The 17533-nt window shown below is 43.0% G+C and overlaps 1 protein-coding gene and 1 non-coding gene across 2 annotated transcripts; one reads left to right on the forward strand and one right to left on the reverse strand.

Annotated features, from left to right (window-relative positions):
* Positions 1-4657: 4657 nt before the first annotated feature.
* Positions 4658-9150, forward strand: LOC117915182. Its single transcript, XM_034830750.1, has 5 exons — positions 4658-4946; positions 5046-5905; positions 6002-6668; positions 6822-7501; positions 8905-9150. The coding sequence occupies exons 1-5, from the start codon at positions 4658-4660 to the stop codon at positions 9148-9150; spliced, it is 2742 nt and encodes a 913-aa protein (XP_034686641.1).
* Positions 9151-16378: 7228 nt separating this feature from the next.
* Positions 16379-16485, reverse strand: LOC117915485. The gene has a single exon (XR_004651396.1). It is a non-coding gene; the product is annotated as a small nucleolar RNA R71 (small nucleolar RNA).
* Between the last annotated feature and the right edge of the window lie 1048 nt (positions 16486-17533).

Genomic DNA, 17533 nt, shown 5'->3' on the forward strand with positions numbered 1-17533 from the left:
GTGCAGGCCCTCTATGGTATTGAGGAAGGTATATCTAGAGGTTTATGGGCAGATTCTTCCCCTTCAGACTCAAAGGGGAAGAAGTCGGGATCAGGCCCCAGGCCCTCAGATGTTGGTACTATTGGCATGATAGGACACTGGTCTTCACGTCGTCCTCCGTTTTAGAGTCAGTTTTTAGGCACTCCTTATCAGAGGATACAACATGATCAGTACAGACCAGTTGCTCCCATTAGGCCAGTAGGGCCTACTTATCTACATCCGCCACCACAGCTGGTATATGCTACATAGGCACTCTAGAGGCCGCCTATGCAATTCCATCATCAGTATAGAGCACCGCCTCCACCGAGGCCAGTTAGACAGTTCACACAGCTTGGGATGCCACTGAGCCGAGCCTTTCCGAGATTGGTTGAGGGGGGACTGATTGCCCCACTACCGCCTAGACCACCACTACAGGCTACCCCCCTAGGATTCAGGACAGATCTTCACTGTGCCTACCATCAGAGAGCAGGCCATGATACAGACAGTTGTTCAGCACTGAGACATGCCATTCAGGATTTGATAGATCAGGGCTTGGTTGATTTGGGGCGCCCGGGTGTGGCCACAGACCCGCTACCTACTCATGACACTAGAGTAGTACCTCCACCCTTGGAAGGGGTACATTTGATTGAGTTTGCAGGGGATGAGATATTTATGTTGGGTTAGGATGGAGAGGCTCCTCAGCCGATCAGTCTATATGAGGAGTCAGATTTTGTTGGATATATACCTAGACAGCAGATCCCCAGGCCATTCAGTTTGACCCCGAATGAGATTTATGGGCCGCCTCCAGTATCACCGGTATACTTACAACATGTGCCACCTATGACACCCTTCATTCTGTTCCCAGAGGAATATAGGCCCCCTCATAGAGATGTTCAGATACTTACACGGAGTGGAAGGGTAGCACAACCTCCACCCGTTGACAGGCCATTTGCTGGTATAGCTGCCAGAGAGGAGGTTCAGAGGGAAGATGATGAGATATTACGCCAGCTGCGTACTACTCAAGCTCGCATATCTATTTGGAGCCTTTTGGCCTCATCTAGTACACATAGAGATGCATTGGTCAGAGCCCTTGGCCAGATTAGGGTTGACACTGCTACTACCCCAGAGGGGCTTATTCACATGTTGACAGCTGATAGAGCTACTACATCCATAGTGTTTTCTGATGATGACTTGCCACCAAAGGGATCAAATCATGTTCGACCCTTATTCATTGATGTTGTTTTTTCAGGCCGTCGGGTGCCGTCTGTTCTACTGGACAATGGTTCTGCCCTGAACGTCTGTCCATTGATTATTGCTATTGCACTTGGGTTTTCGCCAACCGATTTTGGGGCTTCTACACAAACTGTTCGAGCTTATGATGGGACTCAGAGGACAGTTATGGGTACACTCAGTACACATGTCATGATCGGGCCAGTTAGTTACTCCATAGTATTTCAGGTTTTAAGGATTCAGTCATCCTTTAACCTGCTTCTTGGTCGCCCATGGATTCATGAGGCTGGTGCTATACCATCTTTCCTTCATCAGAAGGTGAAGTTCATACACAAGGGGCGCATTATCACGATACAGTCTGATAGAGATATTATCACTTCGTCTGAGCTAGTGTTACATATCAGTCACAGTGAGGATGACTTACATTTGACCGAGTTTACATTCGATGAGGTTCAGGTTGTCAGCTTAGAGGATGGCAGCAGAGATATGGTGTTGATAACCCGACTCTTGGTAGCTTGGCATGTAAGGGTATCAACAAAATTTATACCTAACGTCCTTACACTAAAGTAGCAAAGCTACTATAGTATAGTGGCTCTAGGATCGAACACTGGGATGGGTTTTTACTTTAACTGGTGAAGTTCGGAGGATGGAGTGAACTTTTCTTAATAAAAATTAGGTTAAGATGAAAACATAAAAAGATGAAGGTGTTGTAAACTAAACTAACATGAAAATAGGTTAAAAGATGGAAAAAGAAGTTTCTCAAAGCTTTGGATAGCCATGCTTAACTCATGGTGTAAAAATGGAGATTTTGGGACTTTTCACCTCGAGTTGGGGAAGCAACTAAGGTGATGCTTACTTCCCGAACCGGTATGAGTTTAACAACTAAGTTTTAGTCCTTGAAAACTTACAAAAAGGGTAGCTGAACCTCATAAATGCTCTTTTATTGATATAGGACATCTCCTCCCCTTGCAATACAATGGCTCGTAGGAGATAACTAATGAACGTCAATGGATCTAACAATAAGAATCCACTGAGACCAAAAGGTTATCAAGTATTGGCCATTCAAAGCAAGTCAGAGGGATTAAAAGCTTTACTTTGAATGAAAACATTTATGATGCTTGGCTACTTACATTTATGGCTTGGAAATCTCCATCCTCACACGGGAGCTTCACATGGCATCCATTACTTCAAGAAACTAAAAGGTTTTAGCCTCTCATCCTTGGGGATTTCATCATCCAAGGATGTTTGGCTACTAAGAAAATGAGAAAGAAAGGAGAAAAGAAACTTTTGAACAAAAGAGCTCTTATAATTTCTAAGGTTACGAGTTACAAGCTTTTTTTCTTTTGTCTAAGGCTCTTCACCTCTATTTAAAGACAATAACAAGCTAAATTACAAAAGCTAATACAAAAGCAACCTTTTCATTGGTTGATTACAAGGTTACAAAAGGAATTTACATGAGAAAATATCAAGCTAAAAAATATGGGAAGTCGGTGGTGCGTGCGTGGAGAAACAGAGGAAATTCAGCATTTTCGCAATGTGCCTAAATCCTCCTTGCGAAATTTCGCAAGGAGAAATTCACCTTGCGAAATTTTCACAAGATTTGATGCAGTTGTCTTCCGAAGGCCATATCTTCCTCATTTCAGCTCCAAATTGTACACGGTTTGAAGTGTTGGATTCTTGACTTCCTGAGCTTTGAAATGGTATATAGCATGTAGAAAATGGACTTCGGGGAAGTGCTCCAAAAGTTTGAAAGAAGACTGCAGCTGCTGTCCTCTATTTTCCTCTTCACTTTGCTTGTTTTTCCTCTTTGCATTCTCTTTGCTTGTGCTCGTGTTTCCACTTGAAATTCAAGCTTGTAAACTTCCAAAATCCTTGCTTTAACTTGTCTAATTAGCTCCTCCATCATTTGGCATGCTTGAATTGATTCATAAGCTGATAAAAACATGTAAACTTGCCACAAAATGGTTAAAACCAATTACTAAGGACCTTAATGAATTAATTGGGTTAACTGAATATGATTACTACACAAAGGTGCTTAAAACCATTTGGTTAGGTCTACAAAATAGCACTTTTTGGTAGTAATCAGGTGTCTATGTCATTCAACCAGCACAACAACACTTTGGTGCTCAGCATGATGAGAGGCATGTCTTATTTGCCTGGTATGGGATTGGGTCGCCGCCAGTAGGGCCCCCACGAGTTTACTTTCACAGTTGATCACGACACGCCCTACGGATTAGGTTACATCCCCACAGAGGATGATGCACATTATATGTCACAGCTGCGTAGGGATAAGGTGAGGGCTCGCATGTCTGGCATTCCATTTGATTATCCCCTCCGCCCATACACCTTCCAGTTGGCCGACTACTTCATTAGGGGTTCAGAGCATACACTTCGCACAGAGGGGACTATTCACATTCCATAGACAGTTGAGATTCAGGACATCCAGCAGGCCCTGGGTCAGATTCATTTGGACACCGGGACTACTGAGGCACCTGGTGCCATGATAGTCGTGCCCCCATCATCGGACCGAGCTAGTGTGTTCTCTATGTGTTTCCCCGAGGAGGTCCCTGACTATGACCTACCTATGGATTTGGGAGATGGCATTGACGAGATGGACATGATCGGCATAGGCCGTATCTTCGATGCAGCCCCACGCGGGCCCTATACTGCTTTCGATATGTTCGGAGTTTCTGTACTCGAGATTGATGGGGATGACTTTATTCTTGATGCCTACACTGATGATATGGATTTTATAGGCATTGGTCGTATCCTTGATGCAGCCCCACGCGGGCCCCATTCTGCTTTTGACATATCTGGAGTTTCCGTACTTGATGATGAGTCAGTCTTTGATGTCGTTACTTTTGATTTTACTTCTGTTGAGGGAGCGTCCGACTCTGTGGACCCACCTCTTTCTTCTGACACTATGTCTGGGTTTGTCACCCGCTTTGATGATATTTCTGATGGTAATGATGATATGAGTATTTTCGAGTACTTGACTGTGTCACAACATCTTCCTTTGATTGCACCACCAGCACCCACGACACATATATATGGTGTTGATGATATGGGAGATACGGATGACCCACTGGGTGGTCAGTCAGAGTTTGATTTTGACACAGAGAACGAGAAAGTCACACCCATTTCTGGTAGCACAGAGTTGATAGATTTTGGGGCACTAGATCAGCTTAGGGAGATCAGGATTGGCTCTTCTCTATCTCCTGATGAGAGGAGTAGGTTGATTGACCTGCTCAGGTCATACTTCGATGTATTTGCATGGTCATATGAGGACATGTCGGGCCTTGACTCCTCCATAGTGCAGCATCACCTGCCCATTTTACCACATGTTAGGCCCGTTAAGCAGAAATTAAGAAGACTACACCCTCGATGGAGTTTGTAGGTTAAGGAAGAAATGCGGAAGCAACTAAGTGTTGGTTTCTTATCAGTGGTTGAGTATCCTGAGTGGCTAGCTAATATCGTCCCTATTCCCAAAAAGGACGGCAAGGTTAGGGTTTGTGTTGACTTTCGAGATCTGAATAAGGCTAGCCCTAAGGATGATTTTCCCCTCCCACACATTGATATGTTGGTTGATAGCACTGCAGGGCATCCGATGTTGTTCTTCATGGATGGCTTTTCTGGGTATAATCAGATTCTGATGGCTCCAAAGGATATGGAAAAGATTTCTTTCATTACTGAGTGGGGTACTTACTGCTACCGGGTTATGCCATTTGGGTTGAAGAATGCAGGAGCCACTTATTAGAGAGCTGCTACTACTCTGTTCCATGATATGATGCACGCAGATGTCGAGGTATATGTGGATGACATGATAGTGAAGTCCCGAGACAGGACATATCACTTAGTAGCCTTACAAAGGTTTTTTGAGAGGATCAGACAGTTCAGGCTAAGATTGAATCCCAAGAAGTGCACCTTTGGGGTGACTTCTGGAAAATTGCTGGGACACATTGTTAGTGAGAGAGGTATAGAGGTTGATCCAGAGAAAATCAGAGCCATACTTGACATGCTTGCCCCGAGGACTGAGAAAGAGATCAGGGGATTCCTAGGCAGATTGCAATACATCAGTCATTTCATTGCTAGACTGACAGACATTTGTGAGCCTATCTTCCGCCTTCTGAGGAAGAATCAGCCTACAGTTTGGAATGATGATTGTCAGCGCGCTTTTGAGAGGATTAAGGAGTGTCTCATTTCTCCTCCGATTTTAGTGCCTCCCACCCCGGGGCGTCCTTTGCTTCTGTACTTATCAGTTTCAGACATGGCCTTAGGATGCATGTTAGCTCAACTTGATGATTTGGGGAAGGAGCGTGCCATCTATTATTTGAGTAAGAGGATGCTTGAGTATGAGTGCACGTACATTATGATTGAGCGCCTTTGCTTGGCATTGGTTTGGGCCACTAGGAGACTTAGACATTACATGACAGAGTATTCTGTGCTCTTGGTCTCACGATTGGACCCGTTGAGGTATCTATTTGACAGGCCTGTTATGACCGGTAGGCTCATGAGATGGCTGGTATTGTTGACAGATTTTGATATTCATTATGTCACACAGAAGTCAGTAAAAGGAAGCATTGTTGCAGATCATCTAGCTTCTTTGCCAATATCCGATGACAGATCGGTTGATGATGATTTCCCTGATGAGCAGATTGTTTCGATGACTAGTATTACGGGATGACGGTTGTACTTTGATGGTGCCGCCAATCAGTCGGGGTTTGGCATTGGTATCTTGTTGATATCACCACAGGGTGATCATATCCCCAGATCAGTCCGGTTAGCATTTTCTGATCATCACCGATTGACGAATAATATTGTAGAGTATGAGGCTTGCATTACAGGTTTGGAGACTGCACTTGATCTTGGCATTAGACAGTTGGAGATCCACGGGGATTCCAACTTGGTTATAAAGCAGACTCAGGGTATCTGGAGGACACGGGATGAGAAGCTGAAACCCTACCATGCTTACTTGGACCTATTAATTGATAGATTCGATGTGTTAAGGTATATACATCTGCCCAGGGCGGAGAATCAGTTTGCCGATGCATTAGCCACCTTGGCTTCTCTGATTGTGATCCCTGCGGGGGTGAATGTTAGGCCATTGCTGATTGAGACTAGGTCTGCACCAACTTACTATTGTCTGATTGGAGAGATAGAGGATCAGATTGAGCTGCCATGGTATCACGATATTTATCAGTTTCTGTCATGCGGCGCTTACCTAGAGTCAGCCTCGGCCAAGGATAGGAGAGCATTGAGACAGTTGGCCACCAGATTTGTTGTTTGCGGGGATGCGCTGAATAGGAGATCACCTGATGGCTTGTTATTATTATGTCTAGACCGTGCATTTGCAGATCAAGTGATGAGAGAGGTTCATGTAGGGGTCTATGGCCCACACATGGGAGGTCATATGCTAGCACGTAAGATCATGAGGACTGGCTACTTTTGGTTGACCATGGAGATAGATTGTTGCCAGTTTGTACAGAGATGTCAGGAGTGTTAGATGCATGGAGACTTGATACACGTACCACCTTTTGAGTTGCATGCACTTGCATTCCCTTAGCCGTTTTCAGTATGGGGTATTGATATTATTGGGAAGATCTCGCCCAAGTCTTCTAGCAGGCATGAGTACATTTTGGTTGCCATTGACTATTTCACCAAGTGGGTGGCAGCTGCTTCTTATGCTAGGTTGACAACGGCCAGAGTGACCAAGTTCATCAGATCGCATATTATCTGCCGATACGGGGTCCCTCATGAGCTGATCTCAGACAGAGGGGTGCATTTTAAGGGCGAGGTGGACACGTTGATTCAAGAGTATGGCATTCAGCATCACAGATCGTCTGTGTACAGGCCGCAGACTAACGGGGCAGTTGAGGCAACAAATAAGAATATCAAGAGGATTTTGAGAAAGATGGTCGAGACTTCTCAGGATTGGTCAGAAAAGCTCCTTTTCGCATTGTGGGCTTATCATACATCTTTTCGTACCTCTACTGGAGCTACCCCATATTCTTTGGTGTATGGTATGGAAGCAGTGTTACCTGTTGAGATTGAGATGGGATCTTTGAGAGTAGCACTAGAGCAGCATATATCCGAGGCCGAGTGGGCCCAGTCTCGTTATGATCAGCTTAGCCTGTTGGATGAGAAGAGATTGACGGCGGCAGATCATGTTCAGGCCTATCAGAGGAAGATGACCCGTGCATTCAGAAAGAGGGTCAGGCCTAGGAAATTCCAGAGAGGTGACCTAGTCTTGAAAGTACTTAGGGGATTGATCAATGACCCTAGAGGCAAGTTTAGACCGAGTTGGAGCGGGCCTTATGTCATCCAAGATCTGACTCGAGGGGAGCTGCCTAGTTGACAGACCTAGACGGAAATCAGTTCACAGAGCCAGTTAATGTGGATCAACTGAAGAAGTTTTATGCGTGAGATCATGGTCAGAGGATGGGTGGCCGTCACTTCGAGTAGCCATATTCCCTATTGCACACCCATACATTGATATATACTATTGCTAACCCTTTGAGCCTCACGTGGTTTATTATGGCCTTTTCTTTCATTCAGCCTTGCATACCTTTTCTGACCTAGGTTGGGGGCCTACCTTTGTGCGCTTTGTATTTATTGATTGGATCTATGAGCATTGTGGGCATGGTGTCATTCTTCGTTTGTTCTTTCTTGCATCATTGTCTGTTTCTTTTCATCTCCATTTTGCATCTTCACACCGTCTACCTGTTAGTCTAGTTTCTATCATCTCTATTCACTTCGCTTTTGTTTTCCCTTGTGTGATGATGATACGCTCTCGTCCCAGAGCTGCCAGTCAGGTTTGTCACACCCTTCGTTCTGCCTGTAGGCTTTGATCCAGGATTCTTAGGTTGAAGGGGCCGGTCAAGATTGGAGGTTTGGGGTTCTTTTGGTTGGATTGTGATAGTATGGAATTCGGCAAAAAAAAAAGAAAAAAAAAGGAAAAAATAAAATAAAATGAAAAAGAAAAAAGAAAAAATTGTGCTTGTTTGGTATTCGTTGATATACTTGGGATCATCAGAGGTGGTTTTGGGTTTGAGAGATTTCTTTTTCCTTTAAGAGTCGGATGAGAGCATTGTACGATCCTTCTCACCATGGATCTAGGCGACACATTGGGAGTGACGTTTGGGTTTCCTTGGCACTAGGCCCTTGGATCATTGTCTACATCACCATTCCCATCATATAGTGACTTGCTTTGATTTGGCATTTTTAGGATGAGTTGTTCGTCGTTGTCACATATTGCTATATTCGTATCCCAGTTGGTTTCTCCATTTTCTTCTACACCCATTCATCATTCATCTTATCCCTTTTCGTTTGCTTCTATCCTCGTCGATCGTCGTTTCACTTCATGAACGATGAGTTCTTTGGTGCATGTCACCTATTGTTTGTTTTTTATTTGGATGCAGGGTTGAGTCACCTTGCTCACATGGTTCTGCGATATTCGACATTGCGCACACAAGGGTTTGGCATTATCTATTGGGAGATTTGGGCCTTTGTTTCCCATCGTTTCATTCACCTTTTACCCCTGGCCTACATTACGGTCCGAGTCGTAAGACCACCCTAAGGCCATGAGATCTCATGTCTACTTCAAAGCGGTTCATTCGGACAAGCTCCGTCTACTGATTGAGTATGGGATGTTGACAGGTCTCCATTGCTTCGGGGGATATCAAGGGTCACATATTGTCTTTCCATTCAGTTTACTTGCCTCAGGCCCGTGATCAGAGACAGATGATACATACAGTTGGGACCATTGAGGGCACCTTTACTCGATGTTTTGACATGTTCATACTGGGGCATGCCACCATCCTTGCATACTGGTTGTGGTTTTTGTACATGTACGCAAGCATTCCGTTTCACCTAGCGATGTTATGGGCATCAGAGTTTGAGTAAGCCCCGCATTCAGCTCAGTTTCTTCATACAATAGAGTGCTTCTAGGATCTGACTCGAGATCAGATTCACGGTATTCGTCGATCCAGTAGGGGTGCATACCCCATTCATTGTCTTGTTCGTTAGTACAAATGAGTGGGTCTTCAGTGATGTATTCCAAAGTTTTCATTAAGATATATGAGTTTCAGATGTACACACTGGGGCATATCCCCTATCAGTTTTTGTGGATATTGGATGTTATGGATTAGAGTGGAGGGTTTTTTTTCTTAGAAATGGATGATTGTGATATTTTTAGCTCTCTGACTTTAACCATATGTGCGGTTATGGGATTCTGACATGATATTGATATCTTAGACTGGGGCATAACTCCTTCCTTTCACCCTTGGTCACATTTATGAGTTTGTCCTATAGGGGCATACCCCCTTCTTTCCATTTGTTAGGGGTGATTGTGATTTCTTGCTTGTCATTTATCGGCATTTTCTGGTGTTACACCAGGGCATACCCCTTTCTTTTGTCATGATAAAGGTGTTTGATTTTTGGCTTCTTTGAGTCATTTGTTGGCAGTCCCTGGACGTCATATTGGGGCATACGCCTTTGTTATCAAGGTTAGTATATCAGCGGTTGCATCTTGAGTCCCCCTATTTTGCTCTGAGTTTTGTTTTAAGGCATCCCTTGTCTGTTTAGGTGTTTTAAGCCTTAGTAATGGCATCCTTACCCCCTTTTAGTTCGGTGGTTCCTCGGCATCGTGCCCGAGTTCGATCCCCGATTTCACACTTTTCCAGTACTCGCCCGGATTCCATCATTTTCCGGTACTTGCCCTAACCCTTCTTCGGTACTCGCCCGGATTTCACACTTTTCCAGTACTCGCCTAGATTCCACCATTTTTCGGTACTCGCCTGGATTCCACCATTTTCCGGTACTCGCCCGGATTTCACACTTTTTTCGGTACTCGCCCGGATTCCATCATTTTCCGGTACTCGCTCGGATTTCACCATTTTCCGGTACTTGCCCGAACCCTTCTTCGGTACTTGCCCGAATTCCACCATTTTTCGGTACTTGCCCGAACCCTTTTCCGGTACTCACCAGGATTTCACACTTTTCCGGTACTCGCCCGGATTCCACCATTTTCCGGTACTCGCCCGGATTTCACACTTTTCCGGTACTCGCCCGGATTCCATCATTTTTCGGTACTAGCCCGGATTTCACCATTTTCCGGTACTTGCCCGAATCCTTCTTCGGTACTTGCCCGAATTCCACCATTTTTCAATACTTACCCGAACCCTTCTCCGGTACTTGCCCGGATTTCACACTTTTCCGGTACTCGCCTGGATTCCACCATTTTCCGGTACTCGCCTGGATTTCACACTTTTCCGATACTCGCCCGGATTCCACCATTTTCCGGTACTCGCCCAGATTTCACACTTTTCCAGTACTCGCCCAGATTCCACCATTTTTCGGTACTCGCCCGGATTCCACCATTTTCCGGTACTCGCCCGGACCCTTCTCCGGTACTCGCCCGAATTTTACCCGTTTTCGGTACTCGCCCGGATTCCACCATTTTTCGGTACTTGCTCGAACCCTTCTCCGGTACTTGCCTAGATCAAATCCCTAATCTTTCCGGACATCGTGATCAGGTCTTCTTTTATCTTTCTCCAGCATTGTGCCTAGATCCCATAGTCCATTCGGTCAGCATGACTTATTTCCCTTAGCCTTCTTTATTGTTGGGTGGGGACAAAATTGTTGGTCATTCACTCTTGCATTACATGTACTTCACACTCACAATTCACTCGTTCATTCACTTTACTGAAGAGGGGCATATTTGTAGACCCTCAATTTTGTCCCTCGACACTGGCATTTATCCTTCGGGTGTCACATCCACTCATCGTTCGCATATGGCACCACTAGGGCCCCTTTTGGGCTTAGTCGGTGTCCGAGCCTCGTGTGGGTTTGTCTGTGGTCCATTGTGGTGCATATGTGGTTCATTTTGGAGGGTCACCATGGCCATTTTCCTAGTCATTCACATCACGCTATAGGAAGGAAGTGGGGTCATCCCGATGTTTTAGCTTAGTTGGAGTTTATAGGGGCATGTTGAGGTTCGGAGCACTCAGGCTTGTTTTGATTGTATCTCCCTCATCCAAACTCGGAATCAAGAGCCGTTTCTTTTTATGGATTCCTCATTCTTCCAGGAACATTCTGTAAAATTTTCAAAATTTTTTGCAACTGGTCGGCTGGTTGGCAGCCGGTTCAGCCGTTTCAGCCAGTTCATCGAGTCAGCCGGTGTAGAACACTGATTTTTGGTAATTGTTTTGATCATATCTCCCTCTTCCGAACTCGGAATCATGCACCGTTTTTTCATGGATTCCTTACACTTCTAGGAACATTCTATCAAATTTTCAAAATTTTTTGCCATCGGTTCGACCGGTGGGTATCCGGTTCGTCCGGTTCAGCCGATTCATTGAGTCAGCTGAGGTAAAACACTAATTCTAGTAATTTTGGGGCCCAAATCCTACATGGCTCAGTCCCGTAAGCTCCAGATTGGTTTTGGGCAATGTTTTGGGTCCATTTTGGGCCTTGGTTTGGGTTCCTTGTGGCCCATCACGAATCCATATGGATTCTTGGTGGTGAAGCAAGCTGAAAGCTGAAGGGAGTGAGCTGGCCTTATAAGTTAAGAGAAGTAATGAGGGGTGTGGTTCCCATGCTGATGAAGGGGATTTCGGTGCTGAAGGGGAAGGAACCTAGGAGGCTCAAATGCTGAGAGGGGTATGAGTATAAAAGGTGGGAAGAGAGGAGAGCAAAGGACCTTTTGGCATTTTTTGAGAGAGGGGAAATTTTGCTGGTGAGAGAAACAAAAAGGTTAGGAGCATCTTCTGAGTTGAGAGCGTGGGGGAAAGCTTCAACACTGTGGTTTCTTTGAAGAGGAGAATGATAGCATCTTAGTTTTGGGAGTCATCATTGGCATACATGGATCATATTTGGTGGAGATTCTGAGGTAAGCATGCTGAATTTTCTTTGCTAACAGTTTATCTTCCTCGTCTTCATATGTTTTTCTCCTTCCTCATCATCTTTTCTTCCCTTTGATATGAAGATTGTATTGCTTGGGTGTGGATAATAAAGGCCACACATGATTGTTGTTGATTGGTTATGAATGGTTTAGGAACTTCCTGACCAAATTTGGGATTTGTTATCAACCGGATGAACCGGTTGGGAACCGGTTCAGCACCATAACTGGCTGCCTCTGTCAGCCATAGGGAACACCTGCCTTTCTTAGTCTGGTTCTCACTCATCCGGGCTCGGAATTGAGAACCGCTTCTTTTTTTTGCTTCCTTAATCACTTAGGAACTTTTTGACTGAATTTGGGATTTTTTATCAAGCGGCTGAACTGGTTGGGAACCGGTTCAACCGGTTCAGTACCATAACTGGCTGCCTTTGTCAGCCATGGGGAACACCTGCCTTTCTTGGTCTGGTTCTCACTCATCCGGGCTCAGAATTGAGAACCGTTTCTTTTTTTTGCTTCCTTAATCACTTAGGAACTTTCTGACCGAATTTGGGATTTTTTTTCAACCGGATGAACTGATTAGGAACCGGTTCAACCGGTTCAGCACCATAACTGGCTGCCTCTATCAGCCATGGGGAACACCTGCCTTTCTTGGTCTGGTTCTCACTCATCCGAGCTCAGAATTGAGAACCGTTTCTTTTGTTTACTTCCTTAATCACTTAGGAACTTTTTGACTAAATTTGGGATTTTTTATCAACCGGATGAACCAGTTGGGAACCGGTTCAACCGGTTCAGCACCATAACTGGCTGCCTCTGTCAGCCATGGGGAACACCTGCCTTTCTTGGTCTGGTTCTCACTCATCCGGGCTCAGAATTGAGAATCGTTTCTTTTTTTTGCTTCCTTAATAACTTAGGAACTTTCTAATTGAATTTGGGGTTTTTTATCAATCGGATGAACCAGTTGGGAACCAGTTCAACCGGTTTAGCACCATAACTGGCTGCCTCTGTCAGCCATGAGGAACACCTGCCTTTCTTGGTCCGGTTCTCACTCATCCGGGCTCGGAATTGAGAACCGTTTCTTTTGTTTGAATCCTCACTCATTTAGGAGTTTTCTAGAAAAATTTGGGAATTCTTCTCAATAGGTTGTACCAGTTGAGAACTAGTTCAACCTGTTCTGCTGAAGGACTTTAGGTAGCCCTCGATTTTGGCATTTTTCGAGCCCTTGTCCATTGGGGCTCGAACCCATTTGCTATGGGGCACTTGTGAGCCATCTTGAAGGTTTAAGTCAGTTTTTTATTTCAGTTAGTATGGGCAATTTTGAAGTTATGGGTGGTGTGGTCTAGGTAAGTCTAGTTTGATTTGTATGACATTTGGGGAGTCCATTACCTGATCTCAACCAGCCTTCTTCCTTTTTGGCACAAAATTTGATGCTTGATTCTGAATACATGTTGCGTGGCTGACTCACCCTCTGCTGTAGCACATGGCTAGGGACCACAGGTACGCATCGTTGGTTTTGATTGTTGAATCATATGCATGCATGGTGCCTAATCCTGAATTTTTGTTACATGTTTATCTCTGTTTGGCTAACCTTTTATGCAGCGCATGGCTGGGGAGCACAGGTACACACCCATTGTTTTGGGTTGGTTGAATTCATATGCATGCCAAATACCAATTAGGATTGTGTGATTCATGACATCTATTTAGCCTAGGGTTTCATCTTTGACCCATATGCTCCCACATACCCCAATTCATTAGTAGAGACTGAGTTTCGGGCCTAAAGGAGTGCTACCTCGCATGAGGTACCTTCCCAATGGGTAACCTGATCCCCGGACCCAGAATCTAGTTTGCGTAGACCGTTTTTTTTCCATACTAGGGTCATTAGGGGTTTTGGTTCTTACTTAATTTTCCCCATTTTAAAAATAAAAATAAAAAGTAAGTGGCGACTCAATACAACACCGTTTCTCACTGGGGATGGGTTTTTTCAAAACTGGAGAACTCAACTTTTTCATTCCTTCTTTTCTTTTAATAGCGAGTCGCGCCGGTCTGATGGATCTGGTGAGGGTCCACACAAGGCTTTCCTTATGATGTGCAAAAAGCATTGATGCACATAAGGGGATGACTCATGATCTAGAGAAAGTTGATCATTGATTTATCAAGGCTAGTGATTGAAATGGTAAAGTCCACTGTCGATATTCTATGGTTCACCTGGAGAAAGAAGCCCTTGAATGGTCAAAGGAGTTTTGTCGTGTCGTATGTTTATTTGTTATTGGGGCACATGATAAGTTGATTTAGAGCAACTTATTATCTATGATTTAACTTGATATTTCATTAGTTTAAGAGTAATTTTATCTTAGCAATGATTATTTTATCTCTCAAGCGCCACGGTGGCCTCTTATGTGACAATTTGTGTAACTTACCTAAGAGGAAAGCGCTACGACGGGAAGGACTTAAGCGCCGTGGCGCACGCATGTGGAAAATCATAGTTGGGGACTCGAGATAAAACCGCCGCGGAGGGAGGAGCTTGTCCATTGTGGTGCCCAAATGAATTTCAAAAATCCTCAGGACCCGAGACTAAAGCGCTACGGTAGGAGGCATTGAGCGTCGCGACCCTATGTTTAAAATTTGAAAATTATTCGTTCTTATCTCATTCTATTTAGATCTGAATTAGGTGGGACGTCAGTTTACGATACCAGGGCTATAAATAGATGGAAGTAGGGTTTATTTGAGGGAGCTTAGAGACCTGGGAGAGGATGGAGTTTAGAGACCTGGGAAAGAAAGGAGCTTAGAGAGCTGGGAGAGGAAGGAGCTTAGAGAACAAGAAGGGGATTTGCAGATTTCCTTCTATTTTTCTGGTTTATTCTTCTCTTTTCTTTGTGATTGTAATTCAAGATGTTTGTTCTTCATCTTGACATGAACTAATTTCCTTTTTCTAGGGGTGAGATGTAGCTTAATCACGATTTATGTTTTTGATTATTTTAATTTAATTCTCTGTTTTGCATCAATTTATTTGTGTATCTATTCTACACTTAATGTTCTCAATTCTTAAGGGCCCAAGTTTTGATTGAATTTATGATTTAGGTTGATAATGAGAGTTATAATCTAAATTAGGTCCATAGAATAGATTACGTTAGAATGAATGAATAGTAGAGATACATTACCATGTTATAAGAGATTAATAGTTAAATCTATAATAATTCCATAAATCTTAATTACTCCTTTAGACTTAAATTCACATAGAGATATGCTGGGTTAGTAATTTAAGGAGCAATCTGATATATTTTGAGAGAAAATATTGGTTGGCTTAGGGAATTAGATCTCCAAATAAAGCATAACATAAATTAGGTTAAGCAATCAATTGCATGAAAGCGTTTGTAGTGAAATCAAAAGCCCTAGATCGTTTAAATCATAAGAGTTTGAATTTATTTTCTTTGACTGTTTAACTTACCTTCTTTTGCAACTTAAAAAATTTAGTTGATCAAATAGCAAGTGGGAATAATAAAATTTAGTAATTAGTAGCATAGTCCTCATGGGTTCAATATTCGTACTTAGGTACAATTATATTACTTGAACGATTTGTGTACTTGCGAACTAGCACATCAAGTTTTTGGCGCTGTTGTTGGGGACTATTTGTTACTAATATTAATACCAGTTATTTCTTTGCTAATTTGATTTATTTTCTTTTTATTCATACTCACTTGTTTTTCTCTTTTTAGGTTTTCTTAGTGTATGAGACGTACAAGGAGTTTGGACTCAGTACCAATCGACCTTGATATCAACAAAACACTACGAAAGTTAAATCGGAAATGCAAGCAACAAGTAATTCAAGAGGTTCCTACAATGGGGGATGAAAATCATGGTGATAATGGAGTCCCAAATAGGGCACTCAAGGATTATTCTGTTCCTAATGTGGGTGTCTTAAGCATTCAAAGGCCACCCATCCAAGCTAACAATTTTGAGATCAAACTAGCAATTATTCAAATGATTCGATCTTCGGTTCAATTTGGAGGATTGGCCAATGATGATCCTAATCTACATATTGCAAATTTCTTAGAAATTTGTGATACCTTCAAGCATAATGGTGTGATCGATGATGCAATAAGACTTCGATTGTTTCCATTCTCTCTAAATAACAAGGCTAAGGCATGGTTAATTTCATTACCTTCGGGGACAATCACTGCATGGGATGGACTGGTTAATGCTTTTCTTACTAAATACTTTCCACCGACAAAATCTATAAAGATGAGGAATGATATAACTAACTTTTTATAGCAAGATCAAGAGTCTCTTTATGAAGCTTGGGAGATGTTCAAAGATCTTTTAAGAAAGTGCCTCCACCATGACCTACCAATGTGGATGCAAGTGTAAATGTTCTATAATAGTTTTCATCCTAATACTTAAACCATGGTGGATGTAGCAAGAGGAGGAGCTTTTATTAATAAGACACCGGAGGAGGGATATCAGCTTATAGAAGTGATGGCTAGCAACAATATCTTGAAGTTTACGGATAGAAATGCATAAAAGAGGATAGTTAAGGTTCACGATATCGATTCTTTTAATAATTTGGCTGCTCAAGTTGCAATTTTAAATAATAATTTTAAGAAACTGAATGTTGTTGCTGTTTCTAATTTAGTTTGTGAAAATTGTGTAGGTAATCATCCTAGCTTGAAGTGTCAAGTTAGAAGCCCATATGAAGCAAACTCATCCAAACAAGTGAACTATGTGGCCTATAATCAACATCAATACAATTCCAACTCCAACTATTTCAACCAAGGATGGAAGAATCATCCGAACTTCTCATGGAGTAACAACGCTCATGTGCAAAAACCACCCTCTGGTTTCCAATCTTAAGAGAATAAGCCAAACTTGGAAGAAGTTTTCACCTAATTTATGCAAAAGACTAACGATTTTATTGATGATACTAAAGCAAATTTCAAGAACCAAAGTGCAAGTATTCGCAACCTTGAGCATCAAGTGGGGGAGATTTCTAAGTTATTGATGGAGAGAACTCAAGGAGCACTTCCTAGTGTCATGGAGACAAATCTTAAGGAGCATGTAAAGGCCATAACTCTTAGAAGTGGGAAGGAGTTAGAACAATCAAAGGAGGTCGAACAACAAGCAAATAAGGAGGATACTTCGGTTCCCAAGGAACAAGATGCTTCCACTCCTATACAACCATCTATTCCAAAACCATCATCTAATGCCGTCCCTTTTCCTTAAAGGCTGAATAAGCAAAATTTAGATAAACAATTTTCTAAATTTATTGATATTTTTAAGAGCTTACATATGAATCTTCCTTTTGTAGATATGCTGGAGCAAATGCTGAAATATGCAAAATTCTTAAAGGAGGTGTTATTGAATAAGATGAAATTAGCGGATAATGAGAAGGTGGTG

The sequence above is a fragment of the Vitis riparia genome, chromosome 5 (genome assembly GCF_004353265.1).
Source record: "Vitis riparia cultivar Riparia Gloire de Montpellier isolate 1030 chromosome 5, EGFV_Vit.rip_1.0, whole genome shotgun sequence".
Classification (NCBI taxonomy): domain Eukaryota; kingdom Viridiplantae; phylum Streptophyta; class Magnoliopsida; order Vitales; family Vitaceae; genus Vitis; species Vitis riparia.

Bases quoted from the DNA above. Each gene is read 5' to 3' on its own strand.
- LOC117915182 (XM_034830750.1), top strand. From the start codon at position 4,658: ATGCGGAAGCAACTAAGTGTTGGTTTCTTATCAGTGGTTGAGTATCCT. The intron at 5,906-6,001 runs GTTTCGATGACT...ATATCACCACAG, and splicing joins ATTTCCCTGATGAGCAGATT to GGTGATCATATCCCCAGATC. The intron at 6,669-6,821 runs GTAAGATCATGA...AGCCGTTTTCAG, and splicing joins GGGAGGTCATATGCTAGCAC to TATGGGGTATTGATATTATT.